Source organism: Ambystoma mexicanum, chromosome 10, assembly GCF_040938575.1.
Source record: "Ambystoma mexicanum isolate Mex_15411 chromosome 10, UKY_AmexF1_1, whole genome shotgun sequence".
Taxonomy (NCBI): Eukaryota; Metazoa; Chordata; class Amphibia; order Caudata; family Ambystomatidae; genus Ambystoma; species Ambystoma mexicanum.
In genome coordinates, this window is record NC_090932.1 from 1,138,579,529 (window position 1) to 1,138,598,960 (window position 19,432).

At 45.4% G+C, this 19,432-nt stretch overlaps 1 protein-coding gene across 3 annotated transcripts in view; it reads left to right on the forward strand.

Annotated features, from left to right (window-relative positions):
- Positions 1-18,713, forward strand: part of GGCX (gamma-glutamyl carboxylase) — a 485,190-nt gene extending 466,477 nt beyond the window's left edge. For all 3 annotated transcript variants that reach the window (XM_069619048.1, XM_069619047.1, XM_069619049.1), the window contains one exon: positions 18,123-18,713. In XM_069619048.1, the coding sequence (XP_069475149.1) occupies positions 18,123-18,288 (166 nt within the window). In that variant the 3' untranslated portion in view covers positions 18,289-18,713. The remainder of the gene's footprint in view (positions 1-18,122) is intronic.
- Positions 18,714-19,432: the final 719 nt, after the last annotated feature.

The window sequence follows — 19,432 nt, forward strand, 5'->3', positions numbered from 1 at the left end:
ATAAGCTTCAAGCGTTTGCTTCTTATGCTGCGACAAACAATCTTTGTGCAAATGTAGCAAGGTCAAAAATCTTGGTCTTTACTGGAAAACAAAAATTGCCCATTATACATGGACCCTAAATGGAGCCATTATTGAACGAGTATCTCCTCTTAAATATCTGGGACACAATGTCTCATCGTCTGTCCATTCACAACTGGCAATCTTCCATTAGGTCTAAGGCTCGCCCTTTAATTTCACAGTTAAAGATTATTCGGAGAAAATTTTGTAAATATTCTCTCGAACCGCTGTTGCAGTTCTATTTGTATAAGGCGGAAGCAGTTTTACTGTATGGCCTTGATCTTTGTCTTTGTCTTTGTGATATCACAACTTGTTTGAATTTTCTCCAAGATATTATTTGGAAACAAGTACTGGGGTTTGCGAATTCTAACCCTAATTCCTGTATTCGGATTGAACGGGGCTTATCCAGTTTAGCTGCACGTTTTCAATGGAGACAACTTAATTCTTATGCAAAAATGTTAACGCCTCCTTTGAATTCCTTATATCAGGAATTTGCTCATATGATCAACAAATCCAATCCTAGTTGGGTGATTACTTTTCAGGAAAGTATGGAATTGATCTTTTCAAAAATTGGTATTACCAAGGAAGATCTTTGGCTACGTCCTGCTTATTTGAAAAAAAACTGTATGAATATGACTGGTGCATATCCATGGATGATATTGGGACTCACCGGTTATATAAGGAATTTTCTAATCGCGATCACAATCACAAACGCATTCCCAGATTAAGATACATTCTATGCTTTCCCTGTGATAAGATCTGTGATTTATACATGAGGTTTAGAATTAATCAGCTTCACACGCTAGAACGTACTCAACATTGGCTTTAAAGTTCCTCAGCTTCTTGTAGATTTTGTCTAAATGTTCAACAGCTTGAAACATTAAAACATTTGGTAATATACTGTCCTTTCTTTGAAGATTGTAGGATAGCCCATTTGAGTGACATTAATGTTGGCCTTACCTCCCTGGCTATGGCAAAAGTGTATGTTGAATCCTAATAATTCTTTCATGATTAAACTTTGTGGACTTATTTCTATAATCCAACTGCAGTTGCGGTGCCTATTGGTTCCAGACACTTTTGAGGATGATCCTTATGTTAATTAGATCGATATATATTTGATTTTTTCCAAAGAGACAAATCTGTATCTGACTTTGCATGTCTGCAGCCTGATCTTGGATGTGTTATACGATTTTTGGCTAAGGACTCACACATTTTCTGACTTGTCGTAGTTAGATCATCGACTGAAATGTGATGTGATGGAGAAGTTTTTAACAAAAAATGTATTTTGTCTCTCGTTTTGTAATGAAATAATTGATGTATGATTTTGTTGTAAATTGTACAATCTTCTTTCTTTTATCTTATGATTGTAATGATGTTCCTCTTATTTTTAAACTATTCTGTACCAAGATTGAAAATTAAATTAATGTGTAAAGAAGTGTAGATCCTCCTACTTCAGCCTCGAGGGCCTGAAACATGTCGTATTTTCAGATATCCCTTATTAATTTTCATGAGATTTTTGGATACAATGATTCTAAATGTATGCAAATTTGTTGTCATGCAGATTAATGATGGATATCCTGACAACCAGTTGGGTTTCCAGCCCTCGAGGTCGGAAGTTGGACAACCCCTGTCCTATAGCATAACATTACGGTCCGAACCCTGTTAGTGATGTACACCTTCAGCAAATTTTTGAAATGTTTACGTAGGTCTTCTTCAAGGGACTTTGGCCCCAGCTATGGTTCTACCTCTAGCCCAGGCTCTGAGCCCATTATTGAAGACTCCATATTTTCCTACCCACTTCATGGACCCTCGTTGCCAGTATGGTACCAAATTGGTCACTTCTTTCAGAACGTATGTCACAGGCTTTCTCTCTTCTGGGTTTCTCTAGAACCCAGGACAGGAACCCTGAATGTACGTCCCCGCATTCTGATCCCATCATCTGACAGACAGATATATGCCTCACTGCCTCTTGCTGCGGGTGATTCCAAAGACTATTCTGTGGCCAAGACTCACACAGTAAGCACTCCCATCACTCCAGTGCTGACCTCTTTATTGCCACTGCTGTGATGCCCATGCTACCTTTTGTGTCCCATATCATCTTGGCTCATAAATCAGGCTTGCCCCGAGTCTACCCACCATTGTAAGATGGCAGATTGTCAGTTGTCACCCAGTGACCAAAGGATCACCTGCCTTCTTGGGCAACTTTCCTGAAGCCCCATTTTTCTAGCTTGAGATCATGTGATCTGCATCCATTCTTCTTATACTCCCCAGGGTTGGTTTTGCCCATGCTTCTGGTGAAGGGTGGTTGGCTATGGGCCCAACCTATTTGCCTGACTTGACCTATTCTCACACTGGCCCTGCAAAATGATTCTGGAACCTTCTTCCCAACTGGCAGATGGTACTCCTCTGCTGGTCCTCCAACCCCTGAAACTGTGATCAGGAGGTAGACCAGAGGGATCCCAATGACACTATGACTCCTGCTGCAATCCACCTGCCTCAAACTTAGTCCAAGCTGTTTTTGGCAAGTAGCTATCCCCTTAGTCCTCTACTGTGAGAGATACTTTTCTTTCACCCACATGTGGGCCCTCGCTGGTCGCTTGGATCCCCCAAGCTCACAGCAACCGGCACTGCAGAGAAGCCTTTTTCAGCACTTGCGCACTAGACGCACCTTTATCTCGCATCCCCTTTACTTCCAGTCGACCAGGATGTCCATCCCACCCTGTTTGTTCCTGTTAGCATCAGTTAGCTACCGGTTGCCTGCACAATTTTGTGATTTATGGACATGCATGACAGCCATCTCTCTACAATGATTGTTTGCTGTTTTTTTGCTTTGTGGTTTTATTGTTCTAAATTCATTCATGAACATTCCTGTACATAACTCACAATCTCGTAGTTTCCCCCTCACCCCCTGCATTTACCAAGACATTTGAACCTTATGTTTGTCCTTTTACTCCTTCTTCCGTTCATTTTGGTCTCTGGAACACTTGTTGCATTGCATCCAAAACAGACCTTTTCTCCATCTGTTTATTTCACACAAATTTGAGTTTGTATGTATCACTGAGACTTTGATCCGTCAGTTTGATACTGCTACTCCTGCTGCTTTAACTTCATATGCTTCTTCATGTTCCCACTCCCCCCGACTTACATGCCTTGGCAGAGGGGCCGGCTTGCTATTCCATTCCCACTGTATCATTGTCCCCTTTTCTTTCTCTCTTCCTGTCTTCTCATATTTTGAATTTCATGTTTCTTTTCTGCTCCCTCATCTCTCACTATGTTGGCCATCTGTTGCCCGCAGGTGCTTTTGGGTTGTTCTATGATGATTTCGACTCTTTCTGTGTAGTATTTCCACCCTTGCTATGCCTCCTTTTGTTTTTGTTGACTTTAATATCCGCGTTCCCTTGGTTGATCCTTCCTCTTGTCCCTTGGTTTTTGCTTCAATTGCCTATAATCCTAATTTGCTTCCTTGTCATGCTACCCATACTATCGGAGGGGTCCTTGATTAAGTATTTCTTTCTGCTGACTGTCTTCTCACTGACTCATTTCAGACACAGATTATTCCTTCTGCTCATCATTGTTTCTTAAGTTAAGTATCCTTTCACTCTGCTTCACCAATCACTGTCCATTTTGAATTTTCTTCTTCGTTAGCATATTCAAATTCTTAGCCATCCCATCCTTATTGATTCCATTTCTTCACACGTACCCAGTTCTTCTCACTCATGTCTGTCTGGTGTTGATTCTATATTGGATGAGTTCCACAATGCTTTCTCTACTTCTCTTTATGGCTATGTCCATAGTCTAAGTTTCAACCCAAAGGAAAACCACCTCGTCCCTGGCTTTCAGACTTTCTCAATCTACTGAGTATTCTGCTTTGTAGGGCTGAAAGTAAATGGTTAAAATCTAGATCTACTTCAAATTTTTCCCTTTCCTCTAAACTTTTTCATTCCTATTGCTACTTTCTCAAACAGGCGAAAACCAACTACTTTCAATATTTAATTCATTCCCTGAGTACTTCACCAGGACTCCTGCACTGTACATTACACAAACTCCTTGCCCCCCCTTTTAGACCCCTCCTCCCTCCTCTTCTCTTACTACTAATGACATTGCTTCCTATTTTTGTTTGAAAATTGACATCAGATGTGCTCTTCCTGTCTTGGTTTTTCTTCTAGCTCTTCTGAGTCATCCGTTAATCCTCTACTGTCCCTGATTCTGATCATTCTCCTTTCTTCTTTACATCAGTTGCTGAAAGTGATGTAGTTCTGGCCATTTCCTGTTCACATCCCACTGCTGTACCTTCCGATCCTTTGCCTGTATCTCTCATTAAATCCAATTTTCCTTAGTTTATTCCTCATCTCTTTTTAATCTCTCTATTGTCTAGTGACTGTCCTTGCAATTTTAAAGTCACCAATATACACCTTCTCAAATAACACTCTTAGCCCTGGTGATCCTTCTAATTTCCGCCCCGTTTCATCTTGCCCTATCGCTCAATTCTTCAGCGCCTTGTCTATTTGCAGCTCTGCTCCTATCTAAACATGTGCAGCCTTCATCAAAATGGGTTTTGTCCTGGTTTCTTTACTAAAACTGCTCTTCTCTCTGTCTCGGACTCCATTCTTTATTGTCATAAACTTTCTCCCATCCTTGTTCTGCTAGATCCTGGCGCTGCCTTTGACACTGTGGATCATTCTATTCTTTGCACTAAACTCTACTCACTGGGGTTTTCTGAGTCTTCTGATCGTTGGTTTGACACCTACCTGTCTAGTCGCTGTTTTACCATCTCCTTGAAGGGCCCGACTTCTCAGTCTTTTTCTCTTTCTTGTGGTTTCCCCCAGTGCTCTGTTGTAGGTCCTCTTCTTTTCTGTCTTTATACCCTTCAATTATCTTCTTTGATCCTTGACTTTGGCTTTCAAGTATACGAGGGCATGCAGATTTATTTCTCATTTCCCTCATTTAACAATTCCATTCTTTGTTGTTCTCTTCCTGTCTCTTGGTTGTCTATTCTTGGATGGCTTCTCGGTTCCTCTGTCTCAATCCCCCAAAATAACAGAATTTTGTTTTTCCTGCAAATTTTTCTGTTCCCCTCCCTTTAACTATTTATTTTCCTCCATTGCTGTGCTGTGTGTATTTTCAGGCTCACAATCTCGGATTTCTTTTAGATTCCTCTTTTTCTTTGCAGCCGCAAATTGCATCCATCTTTCAATCATGCCAGTGTCAGCTCTTTAATATTAAAAATATAATCTGGCATTCACTTACCTTTTCTTCTACTAAAACCCTTCTTCAAACCATTGTTTTATCACGCTTTAATTATTGTATTTCCCTATATCTCGCTTCGCCTAATTATGCCTTGCTTCCTCTACGTTCTATTATTTACTCTGCTGTCCGTGTTTGTTTCTGCCTTCCCTGGTCTACTGGCATTTCTGCTGATCTAACCTGGTTCCATTGGGACCCAAATGAACATTTTCATTTCCAATTTGTATGTGTAGTTTTCAAGTGTATCCATGCTTTAGCTCCTCTGTTACTTAATTACTTTATACCACCCTTCTAGACATGTTGTGCTTCTCGGTTTCTTATTTCTGTTTTGTGCTTCTTCTAGGCTGTGTTCCTTCCAACTTCTGGCCTGTCTTCTTTGCAACTCTCTCCCTCTTCAGATCCGTTCTTGATCTAATATCTCCCAATTTAAAAACTGTCTGAAACTTTATCTGCTGCACTCGGTTTCTTAACTTTCTCAGGTTTAATTATTTTTGTGTGGGTCTGTGGTTCATGCTTCTGATTTTTCTCCCTCATATTGTACCGTTACCAGTAATTCTTGTTAAGCGCTTTGGGTAAAACTGCTACATAAGCTTTGTAAATAAAATAAATAAAAATAAATAAATGAAGCTGGAGTCAGTTTTCTTCCAGCCCACCAGGCTTGCAGCGTCACTTTTCATATCCCTCTCCTGCACCTGACCACTTCCTCCAATAGCTTGGCCTGTTTCTCATCACTTCCTCTTCTGTCCCCTTCACCCGTCTTCATCTTTGGCTATCTTTAACATTTATTTCCCCTACACTAAGACATCCTCTCAGATAATCTCTCTGCTCTACTCTCTGATCTGTCTCAACCCACTTTCAGCACCCAACTACACCTTTGCCCCCTATGCCCTACCCTGTGCCTTCTGGAGAATCTTCTCTAGAACTGAAACCATACCCACATTGTAGGGGGATCCTGTACTCTTTTGCTACTCGCAGTAAAAAAAAGAGAAAAGTAAGTTCAAAACCCCATTGGGTGAGCCCCCTACAAAATTGGCTGACTCCTACCTTTGCAATAAGACATGCAACACCTCTGCATATCTGCTCTTTGGCATGTCCTACCCCCTTTTTACACATGGCAAAAACAGCTGAACGCAACACTGATCACCCAAGCCACCACAAAGATAAATGGGGTTGTTGCACTATATCTTCCAAGACTTCCACCTCCCCTCCCCCCAACATGTAGTCCTTCAGTAGCTATAACAGAGGTTTTCAGAATGCATGCAAAGCTCAAATCCCTCTAAGCTTTTGCAAATCTTTTTTAGGACCTCAAATGCTGCCTCAGAATTTTTGCCCGCTTCTGAATACTTTCAATGACCGCCCTAGCCGGCATCTCCAACAGGATGATGTGAATTTCCCAGTTATCCCTGCTAACAAGAATTCACACATCCCACTGCAGACAAGATCCATCTGATGGATCACAGCACAGAGCCCCTCCCCCCCACCTCTTTCTAGTGACCCGTAAACTCCACACCAGTTGTAACCAGCCATCTAAAGAAGACTGGCACCTTCACAGCCATCTTGCCTCCGTACCTGGAGATCAGACCTGGGCCATTAACAGTTCGGATTCAGACTAATCTCCGTTCGAACTGGACCATAAAACCCTACCTGCGGCCGTATCAGAGTTCGCTCCAAATGTAAAAACACCTCCAACATCAAGAACCTACTGTAGTCACATGACCTGGCTTGCCTGGCCTACACTGAAACGTGGTTAACATAGGACTAATCCACCTTTTTAGAAAATCGAATCCATATAATGTTAGAATTCAAATAAAAGAATGCACCTATACGAAAAGAGGCAGCCTCGCCTGGATCCACCCAGAGGACTAGAAGCCGTCTTCAATAAACTGTGGCTGTTTGGAACTTTTTCAAAGTCACCTGCCTGGAGTAGGACTTGGAAAAGCCAACCTATGTTAAGCCAGTCTTTCACAACCACATTTGAGCTAAACCATCCACTTGAATAGCATAGACCAAAGCAGTAAGTCTGAGGAGACACTGTTGTGTAGTATAGTAGGCACATAACAGAAATAGTAAATAAAGACCCACCATGGTAAGTACAAAAAATGACACTTATTTCTTACAGTACTGCACTTAGGCACACTTTTTAAATATTTAAAGGAGAGTAAAAATAACAATATACACGCATATATATCAGCCAGTAGGGTAACCCACTATGGGTTACAAACTACTTTTGTATAACAAGCTATTATTAAACAATAAAGTAATGCATAGGATAAAGTATAGATAGAGGAGTTAAACACATCAGATCACAAGCCATACTTTTATCAGGCACGCTAGCACCGTATGCATATCCTTCAGAAGTCAAGCACTAGCCTACAGTGTATGGAGGTCTTTAGGTGTCCCAGAAAGGTTCCTAAAATTCAAAGGTGAGTAGCCTAGGAGAGGCTACCTAGCTAGAGTCCTTGAGAAAGAAAGCAGTTAGTGCAGAGGAATGGTAGTAGCTGAAGAAAAGGGGCTTATGTCACATTGTAGAGTTCTGGGAAGCAGCTACCACATCTGGGTTCCAAGAGGATGATCCCCAGAAGCACTGACCCAAACAGCACTACCATGGGCCAGTCCCGGATATCGCTGAGCTAAGTGGGGCCTTGTGCCCAATGCAAACCCAATGGGGAGTTGTGGCTGTTCAAGAGTTATGAGGGATCTTGACTTGCCTCACTATATTGGTTGTCGTGGAGGGTTGTCGGGTACTAGGTTCAAGGACAATTGCTGCTGGTTGTCTTTCGGTTCCAGTGGAGACCATGGGCGATTGGTGGGACTGTCAGATTCGGTCCCATGATGAAAAGACCCTCACAAATGACTTGACTGCTTGCATTTACAGGGTAAGGAGGAATTTAAAAGCTTGGTGGTTGAACTTCGGTTCCCGACAGGCTCCCCCTCTAGCGAAGGTCATCATTGCAGTGCAGCCCCGAAGATGCTCATGAAGAGTTCGTCCTTGGGCCAGAAAAGCTGGAACCGTGACTTGCAGAGAAAATACAGAGATTCATGATCCAACCACTGAAAACAGGCAATGAATCTCGAACAAAACAGTGGACTGGTTGGTCTGCCCAGTCAAAGGGAGGAAGACACCTCACAGAGGTCTTCCCTGTCAAAAAGAAGGTCAAGGGTTGCGACGCAGGAGAGTTGGCTGGCTGAGGAAGGCTGGTTCCTGCAGCACTCCTCAGTCATCCCTCGGTCATTGTCTTCAGATCTGTTCTGCTCCAGTGGTCAACTCGGTTTCCGGATCCAGCTCCTCTCCCTTTATCCAGATTTGGGTGGGGGGTTCAGCCCAGCACACCATTAGAGGAGGTTACAATATTCAAACATGGATCTGGCTGTCCAGTAGGAATGTGGATTGGGGCAGACAGCCCACCTCTCAGTCTTGGGAGGATAGCTCGGGGGCAACGCGCTCATCTTGGAAGTAAGACAATGTGGAGCAACACAGGTTCCATCCCCGGTTCTGCACTTAGAAACATATGGGTATTAAGCGCGTTATAAATAACCCATTACAATTACTTCTGTCAGCTCTCAAACACAGGAGAACAGGCTTTCTGCAAGAAGTCCACCAAGAGGCATGATGAAAGGGGACCCTTCCCCACCTGACAAAGTAGGATGCTCAACAAATGGCAAGCCTTCTTAAACGGTACTTCAAACACGAGGAGAAGTCATTTTAAGTATATGGTCTTCCTAAATGCATTATCGTGGCTAAAAGGGCAACACGCAATGTTACATTACAAAAAAAGGTAAAAATGAAAAGGCAGCCCCCGCCTGTTCAGAGGATTCTTGGTAAAGTAACAAAAAATGTTACTTAGGACAAAGAAAAGGGGGGACTCAAGGTGTCCCTACAGCACTCTGGGTAAGATCGCTTCTCCAGCATGAGGTGTAGCATGGATTCACAGGCTCATGAATATTCCCTGTCATCAGGCTGGGAATCCTCTGTAAAAAAAAACAGTTTTGCTTTAGCTTGAAAACTGCATTTCTCCTCTAAACCAATCATACTGCCCCCATCCAATGAGAGTCGTCTCCCCAAACTCCAACCCTGGTGGCCATTTTCAGATTTTTACCGCACACTACAGTGTTGGGAGTCCTCTTCTTGCTCTGAGCTATTTTTATCTTTCGAGTTTTTCAGCAAATTGTGATAATTTTTTAAAATTTTTTTTATCAATTTGTTTGCTGCCTCATTCAACCGAAGGTAGATTACTGGCAGCGAGCCCCCGCTGTGGGCGAAGATCATCTTATGCAGATCTTCCATCGAAGTATCGAGAAGGCCCAGGCTTGAGCCTATTTCGCGTCTTCCACCATGTCCGATGAGAAGAGGTGCCTCTTCAAACTGCACGAAATGTGGATTGAGAAATGTATATGTCGAGAATCTACACCATAAATATTAATATTGCCTGCATCTGGACCATGATGAGGAGGGATGCAAGGTCTGCCATGGGTTTTCAAAGAAAAAGGATTGCTACAGCAGGCTGGCAGTGTGGCTCAAGTCGGGAAGGCCTCTGACTCTGCTTCTGGGCACGGTCATGCCTTGCCCAGGACCAGCCGGTCCCACGAGCGAACTCCCTCAGAAAAGAGGTCGAGGTCCTTTGATGAAGCCCCACCCTAGGGGGTCCAACAGAAGGCCAGGCTCCATGCCATGAATATCCCGGGCATCACTGCAACTGCGGGTACCAGCTCAGAGAGGACACAGTTTTTGTCACCGACTACTTCCATGGCAAGCCTTCCTGTGAGGGGTGCTACGGTTAGTATAGCATCAGTGGCAACACACTAGTCTTGGAAGAAAGATGACGCAGAGCAACACTGGTTTGAATGCCGGGTCCGCGCTTAGAAACCACTTTGATATTAAGCGTGTTATAACAAAACTATTATAAGAATTATAATAATAATTATAATTAAAGAAAGTCCGTGATTCTTTCAAAGCTTTGCTTACCATCTCCGGACAAACCAGCGATGGAGAGATCTTCGGGTGGCCCTTCTCTGCCCAGCAACTCCATCGTCCAAGTCATGCGACTCCATCGGTTGTTCCGCCTCTCAAGACGGCTACGTTAATGACTACTTCATAGTCTACGATCAGGACCTCGCCGAAGGCTTCTGCGGCCACCTCCTTGACTACCTCATCAATGAAAATCACGTCTTCATCGAAAGGGGGCCTGGCCACAAAGGTCCACGGCGTACAGTGGTGCAGCGGCACTGACTAAGGCTGCTGGCACCCCAGGGATGGAGACAACTCCAGAAGGCTCCGGAGAAGGGTAGGCTCCTGCCTACTGACCCTAAGAAGGTGACGGGGCCATGAACTGCTTCAGAGAAACCGGTGCAGATCTATACAAGCTCCAATGAAGGCAATGATAATCTGCCTGAGGGCTAGTATTCGGACCACAAAGGGGCTTGTCGAACCGTGTCAGTAGGGTGGTCTCCACAGGGTGAACCGAGTTCTCCCTGGGACACAAGGAGGCGCGTCAGCCCCTACCCTACGTCTCTCGCCCCTTTCACTCCTCAGCCAAGAGACATGTCATTGGATATACTGAAAACGCTGCAAACACTAGTGTCAGAGAACCAGCATGTCTGTTCTCTTGCTGGATGATGTCTAGGAGGAGGGCTTGGCCCTGATGAAGACCCCGGGCACTGCGCCTCCCATGCTGGATAGGCTAGAGAAGTAGTACAGGGTCCCGGACTCGACCTCCAAGTGCTTTCTCCTGACGCCATAGTCTCTGCTGCCGCCAGGAAGCACTCTGAGAACCCATTGTCTTCGTCTATGGTGCCCCCTAACCAGCAGGGGAAGAAGCTGGATGTGATGGGCAAGAGGATCCTTTATACCGCACCGACCACCATTTATGGCCGCTAATGCTGTGGTCATTCTCTCCCGCTATGACCGGGAACTTTGGTGTATAAAATGGCCCCTATTCTGGACTTCCTGTCTAAGGACAAGAAAGTTGAGGCCCAGTGGGAGGCCAGCTGGTGAGGTTTTTCAGCGTCCACGTATTCTTCCTCTGGCTCGACAAGAACAGCACATGGCACAGCTGCTACAGGAGGTCCATGCCATGTTAAAGTAGGGGGCGATAGAGCCCGTCCCCCAGAGGCTCCGGAATGTACTCCAGATACTTTCTGGTCCAAAAAAAGTCAGGTGGGTGGAGGCCAATCCTGGTTTTAAGGCGCCTCAACAAGTACTTGAAGTCCCAGATGTTCAGGGTGGTCAGGTTGCAGAACATGCTCGGCCAACTGGATAAAGGTGACTTCCTGGCATCGCTGGATCTAAAAGACAACTACTTTCACATCCCCATCCACCAGAAGCACTGGAAGTGCCTAGTTTTGTGGTCCAGGTACGACACTATCAGTTCAAGGCGCTCCCCTTTGGCCTGAAAACGGCCCCAAAGGTGCTTACAACGTGCTTGGCTCTGGTGGTGGCACATCTTCATCTCGAGGGCATCCACGTCTACCCTTACCTGAACAATTGGCTCGTCTGATCCTGCTCCCACGTGTTAGCGAGCCAACACACGCCGAGGACTGCATCTGTTGACGGATCTGGAGTTTTCCATAAATTATCCGACCAAAGTCCTACTTGGAGCCATCACAGAATGCTCTGTTTCTGGGTGCCCGACTCAACACAGTCGCTTGTCTGGCGTCCCCTTCGGAAGAGAGGGTGATGGCTATCCTGGGGATTGTACAGTGCCTGTCGTTGGTGCAGTGAGCTACATTGCGAGCCATCAAGTCACTGTTTGGCATGATTTCCGCCTGCATCAACCTCGTCCCACTTTGCTGACTACAGATGAGGCCTCTCGAGGAGTTTCTGGACGCAAGGTGCCTGCAGGTCTTGGGCTCTTGGACGGACAAGATCACCCTCAACAAAGAGTTCCGGCTGCCGGTGGTGGGGGGTGCGCCCTCACGCAAGGAGCTCCATTTCAAGTCCCTCCGAACCAGGAGGCGGTCACCATGGATACCTCCCTGGAAGGTTGGGGTGACCACACCGGATGATTGCATGCCAGAGTCCTCTGGCTACTGGAAGAAATGACCCTCCACATCAATGTCCTGGAACTTCTGGCAGTCTTTTGGACCCTCAGGTCGTTCCTGCCATCACTGTAGGGGAAGGTGGTGAGGATCTTAACGGACAACATCACCATCATGTTCAACATCCGGAAGCAGGGTGTGACGCTCTCTCCCGGGAGGCTCTGGCCCTGTGGTGCTGGGACATTCTTCAGGACATGTTCCTCGTCCCTTTTCACCTTGCGGGCACCAAGAACACCATCGCAAACTCTCAGCTAGGAGCTGCGTTCTTGCCACGAATGGGAGCTTTTCCAGGATCAAGTCGCTCTTCTGTTCCACGAGTGGGGTCAGCCCCAGATCAACCTCTTTGCGACTGCGACAAACTCCAAGTGTCAGAGGTTCACCAGCAGGTTCCCTCAGCCGAGGAGCATGGGCGATCCTTTCTCGTTCCCGTGGGGGCACTCTTCCTTTAAGCTTTTCCACCTTTCCCACTCCTGCTATGAGCGATCAACACACTGTGTCACTGCAGGATGATACTCATCGCTCCGGCTTGGTCGTGACATATCTGGTTGCCAGACCTGCTACATCTGTCTGCGGCTGCTTCCATCTGGTTCCCTCTACGATTCTGCACCACAATCCGCCGTCGCTGAGCCTCAGAGCCTAGCTCCTGCAGCCCTAGAGTTTGGTCTTTATTCCCTGCGGTTGGAATGTAAGGACATCCTGGTCAGGCCCAGAGCTGCTTCAACGTTGACATGCTACGGCAATAAATGGAATCTTTTCTCCATTTGGTGCCGGAGTTGAAAGATTACTCCCCGCGTGTCACAGCCCTGCAGCTCCTGGCATACCTGCAATCCTTGGCCAAGGCTTGACTGGCTCATGCCTCTATCAAAGTGCACCTGGCTGCCATATCCAGTTACACCAGGACGCCTAGTACGCCTTCCCTGTGGTTACACAGACTCGTCAAGGAGTTCTTCAGAGGCCTACTCAGGACTTTTCCGCCAGTGAAGGCTCCGGCCCCAGCTTGGGAGCTCAATGTGGTCTTGACTAAGCTTTTGGGGGCCTCCTTTGAACTGATGCATCAGGCACCGCCAAAGTTTCTCTCATGAAAGACTGCTTTCCTTGTGGCGATCACGTTGGCCAGGTGGATGGGGGAGATCCAGGCCTGTCTTGCAAACAGCCGTACTTCTCCTTCCATGCTACTTGTGTTGTGTACACACCCCACCTTTATGCCGAAGGTGCAGTCGGAGTTCCACCTCAACAAGCCTTTGGTGTTGCCTGTCTTCTTCCCGAATCCGTTGTCACCAGCGGAGAGGGCTTTGCATTTGCTGGGCATTGCTTGTTCCTTGAAGTTTCACATGGCACGCATAAAGGGTTTTCGGAAGACTTCTCAATTGTTCGTCAATTTTGGAACTGTGAATCTTGCGAAGGTCTTGTTGAAGGCTTCCATTTCCAGATGGCTATCTGTCTGCATCATGAACTTTCATCGGCTGGCTAACAGACCTCTTCCATGCCGGCCGAGAGCCCATTCCACCAGAGCCATTGCAGCAATGACAGCGTTTCTCTATGGTGTGCCCCTGCTCGAGATCCGCAGGGCTGCTACGTCGAGGTCCATGCACACGTTCGCGAGGTTCTACTGCGTCGACAGGGATTCCAAGAAGGAGTACCGGCTCGGCCAAGCGGTATTACGCAACCTGTTCACTTGAGGTGAGTCTGTTCCAGGGGTGAGTGTTTTTACTTCTGCTGAGCCTTGCCCCCTTCTGTGGTTGTGTATATGCACTGCTGTGTAATCTTTATTCATGAGCATGTGAATCCATGCCAGAGCCATGCTGGAGAAGGAACAAGTTACTTACCTGTAACTCCTGTTCTCCAGCTTGGGTCTGGCATGGAGTCAAATGCAAACCCTCCCTCCTTCTCCTCTGTGGCTCTTCTACATTCTGCCACTTTGCGTGCTCTACCAAATCTGAAGATGGCCGCCAGGAGTGGAGCTTAGGGGGCAGGGTGGGTGGGGAGTGTCATTTGATGGGGGCAGTATGACCCAGATTACAGTGATTGGTTTAGAGAAGAAATGCAGTTTTCAAGCTAAAGCAAAACGGTTTTCCTTTTACCAAGGATTCCCAGCCTGGCGAAGAGGGAATATTTATGTGCATGTGAATCCATGCCGGACCCATGCTGGAGAACTGGAGTTACAGGGAAGTAACTTGTTCCTTGTGCTGCAAGGATAAAAACACGTCATAAAAAGGAGCCGACTATGGGCCTCATTACCAGTTTGGCGGTAGCCTTGCCGATGAAACCGGCAGGCTGCCGCCAAACTTGTGATTTTTTTCCGGCACCCGCAAATGGGCAATTAACAGGTAATTACGGACCCGGTAATTGCCCATTCACGGGCGCTGGAAAAAAAATGCTCCCCATTCTCATTGAGCCCCATAGGGCTCAATGGGAATGGGGAGCTCTGATGCACAGGCACCATTCAGAATGGTGCCTGTGCATCCAAAATGCTCTGTTCGCGGGTGCCGGTACGCCTGCCAGGTCAGACCTGGCGGGCAAGAAGACACCCGCGAGCAGAACTCATAGTTTGCCAGTCCCGTAACAACGGTACCAGCAAGCTCACCTTTACCATTGTTAACTGACCGGCAAATTTATGAGGCCCTACTCCTTGTAGACACAATGGGTACCTGGTGCATTCTGAGGGCCCATAGCAAATTGACCACATAGGGTGGTGAGAGCTGCCATTGGAGAACGTAGATGCCAGAGCAAAGGGGAGAGGTCTCCCCACACTTGACACTCAAAAAGGGTGTCTGGTGACCCCAAAACAAAAACAAATGTAGGAGGTGAGCGAGGGATTTATATCACTTTTAAAGTCAATTTAAAAAATCCCAGTGAGTCCAGCAGTGGTGTTGGGAGGCTCAAGGAAGTGAGGGAAAGATTTACAAAGACAACCTAGGAAGAAGCACTGAATGTACCCTGCTACACACCAAAGGAGGATCCCTGAAACCTTAGAAGACAAACCGCTTTCAGCAATTCTTGTTCTTTGCTTCTCAAATGCAAAGGTGCAAGCACTTAGGAGGGTCCACCCTGGAGTGGCATAGTTTCTCCTGAAAGGCCATTCAGCAAAAATGATGATTGGCTCTTTCCTCTCTAAATCTGGGAACAAGCCTTGCCGAGGCCCCTAGGGAAAACATCTAACCCTCTGGCAGTTTAATATGTACATCCGTGGGCTTGCTAGCTATTGACAACTGTAACTTCCCATTCAACATCTGTGAGGTGTCACTGAATTAAGAATTCCCCTATACCCCAAACCTTCACGCTTCATCAGTATTGGAGCATGTCCTAACTTCCATCCATCACTGGATGTCTGGCAGATGCCTGTGCTTTAACGCCACATAAATCATTCTCTGTGGTCAACCGCAAGATATCTGATATCCTGAAACTTACCAGACTCTCTGGGCCCCTCACATAAGCCCACAATTTAGCAATCCTTTTCGGTCAACACAACTTTGCCCCTAAAATTGCAACACTAACGAGCAACTGCACTGCCAACACGTCTGCTAAAAAGAGAATTCTGGCTTTGGAGCTCTAGCACAAAATCCAGCTTTTCCACACTTTAGTGATACGTTCGACTAAAGCAATAGTATGGCCTTGGCCTCTTCACACGGCTCTTCAATTTTCACGCCATCCAAAACAGAGGGGCATGCATTCAACCAGTCCTTGGGTAACCAAATCACCTCATCTCGGGTACATTACGCAAACCTCACTGGCTTTGCATGCAGTACTGCATTGAATTCAAGGCCTTGTGTATTACTATTAAAGCTGTATGGAACCTACTTCCGTCTCTTTTCTGTTGAACAAATGCACACTGTACAACTGAGCAATCTGGCTTACTGCCAGAAAAAGCTTCAAAGAAAGACTGCCCTCTGTGGGACCTGAACTATCAAACGCAATCCACCTCGAACTATGGAACAGGCTGCCTGGAACTGAGGTTGGAGCCTAAGCACTGAGTGTTCAAAAAAGCCCTTAAAGCGTTCCTGTTTCAGAAGGCATTCCCTAAAGGCCTTCTCTTGGTACACCTTGGCCTGATCACTTGAAACACTATAGCACGCTGTTTGCTGGTTGTCCATGAAAAGATCGACTAGAAAGTACAGAGGCAGAAAATGCCGAATTTATTTTATTCTGCGGATACCCTGTTTGCTTACATCTTGACTATGATTTAAAAAGGATGTCTGGGTAATGTACAGGTATGCTATATTTTGTACTTTAAAACAGTAGCACTTCAAGACCCTTTACCTCGTTCTCTGACTACTGCTCAAAAGCACTTTCCCTATGATGTTCGATAATGTGATGTGTAATAACTTTGCCTCCAGAAAGAGGAATGAACCAGCCTGATGTTGCGTTCAGTGTCCGTCACTCCATCTGTCTATTCAAACCTGTGTGTTTCATCTGCCCCCTCCCCTTCTATGCTCTTCCTTCCACTTTTCCACTTCTCAGTTTTCATGCACAGCATTGAGAAGCATCCCGTTTATATGTGGCACTTTATAAATTGTCAAATATCTTCTATATGCATGCAACCTAAAGATGTGAAACTACCTGGAGAACATTCTATTCTCGCTACCTGCATCTTCTCATGACAAGTTTGGTGTGTGCCTAAATGATGCCATGACAGATGGCAGCTAAAGCCAGTTGTTCATGTCATCCTGATGACCCTGCTTACGGGGACAATCTAGTTGCAGAGGATGCATTGTAACTCACAATGTGTGACTGTCCCACAAACATTTTACAAAAGAATACTTCATACTATGTGAAGGTAAGTAATGTTATGCAGGTTAGAGTTGGGTACTCTTACAGTCTTTCACTTATCTTAGGTTTGACCCTACCAGTTAGAGTAATCAGCAATGTGCACTGTCAGTTGGATCCTCTGGGTACCAAGCCTGACTGTTGCTGCCCCAGGGGCACCTCAGCACCTATATTCACTCATTTAGGAGTCACTTAGCCTTTGAAAACAACGGTAGGGACTGATCAATTTCTGACTGACTGAGCAGGATTCTTGTCCTGATGCTGATCTTCCCTCAATGTTAAAGTTGGACCAATATTAAGAATAGGCCCAATGTTAAAGATGGGCTGAACTGCATTGGGCAATGTTCAGGTTAGGCAGTTCCCCATGATACCCAAGCGCTGACTGCCAACATTTGGAAATTGTTGAAGTTCACCAGTGGCAGAACTGGTCTTGGCTTCCTCTGTGACTGTTCCAGTGTCAGAGATACAGGCAAGCGGGATGACTAAAGGCCCATGACAAAAGGTTCTACATTTGGTATATTCAGCCCAATGCTGTGGAGACGTATTCTGGTCCCCTTCCCTTCTGATTGAACATAAAACCAAGTATGAATGAATGGGGATTAATAATGAACATCTTGTACTATATTTGTTTTCTATATCCATGAAACATAGGGTCTCTAGTCAGACAATATGGACCTGCTGTAATGTGTCTAATCATTTGATATGCATTTGTGTATCTATGCAGTGCATCTGAGTAGATTGGGGTGCATGCTATTAACTTACTGTTCACACACTTATACATTTTGCCAAGCCTCCTACTAGTATCTATTGTCTGAATTATGCTGTTCATTTTATATCTCTGTATATATCTAGTTTTTCACCCACAGAAGTGACATGTTGGAGCCATGTACCTAAATAATTCAATCTCAGTAGAATGGCAGTGTTAGTCCTCACAAGTTGCATGTGAATCTTCCCACTCCCTGCTCTCACTGTCCCATTTCTAGCTTTTCATAGTTGGTCATAACCTGTTTGATCCTTTCCAGTTTCCTGATGACTGCCATATCTCTGCGGAACCTGGTTCTGGGGCGTCCCCCTCTGGAGCAGCTGGCACAGGAGGTGGCATATGCCAGCATGAAGTATGATGAGATGGCAGTGGCTAAAAGCAAGAAGACTGAGGATGCGCCGCAAGAAGATCGCTCTGAACTATGACCCTGTACTTTTGCCTACAATTCAGGCCAAAAGGTTACAATTGATGCACAAAGGCATCTTTCACGTGTATTTAAGGCCTGGACCAACTTTGCTCAGACTTTATGCTACAGCATCTCTTGGTAAGCTCTACCATTGGGAATCCCCTCTCAATGTTGGTGAATTCAATCCTGCTGTCACGAGTGCTGGAAACTTGTTTTGGTGGTGGCCATAAGGATCATAGACATTTTGCAGACTTTTGAAACTGCTTGCCTACAAAATGCACTAGGTGCAGGCATGCAATACATGAAAATCCCACCAGCTAAATATATTTTGCGGGACAGCGAATTGAAAAATATTTCTAATAATTGATCTTTGATGGGCTACAAAACATTGGCTGCACTGTGCTTCTTTGTATAGAATTTTCAATAAATATTTTTAATTACGAAGCTTTGCGTGCAAGTAATATCCTATACAGGTTAATGATATATATTATGTAGACTTCACAAAGAGACGTTTGACTTCAAAGTGCTACATCTCAGACTTAAATGTGCTCAGTAGCAGACAAATTGCACATTTTGGAGGAAATTCATTGATTAAATAGAAGATTCAGTATTGCTTTTTAGGAGGTTGAGGCTTTGTAAGGCCGATAGTAATTGTAAAGGTGTGACTCTAGTGTGTGTGTTGGATTATTTTTGTATCCTTGTGGGGACTTGGGTATGATAACACACACACACACACACACACACACACGCTGTGGGGACTTGATTTCACTGTGGCCACCTAAACCCAAGTCCCCACATGATAATGTCTAACAAATAACTTAAACAAAAAGAAAACGGTGCCAATTTTCACAACTTTTTAAAAAAATGTACCTTGTGTGGACCTATGCTTATTTTCGTGTGTTCATGTGTTTTCTCAGCACTGCCCTCGTAGACCGGAGGCAGTACTGTCTTCAACACACAAGAGAAAATAAACGCACATCAGCAATCTAATACCCAGACTAATAGCAATGAAGAGAGTCAATTCAAAGAAAAACTGACTGGCATTTGGTGCAGCCAGTCTAGCCCGTTCTTACCGTGGTATGACATTTTTAATGGGCATCGAACTATAATAAAGCAAGCATGGTGTTATTACGTGGCTAGAGTGGCATTTTTTGTGCAGGCAG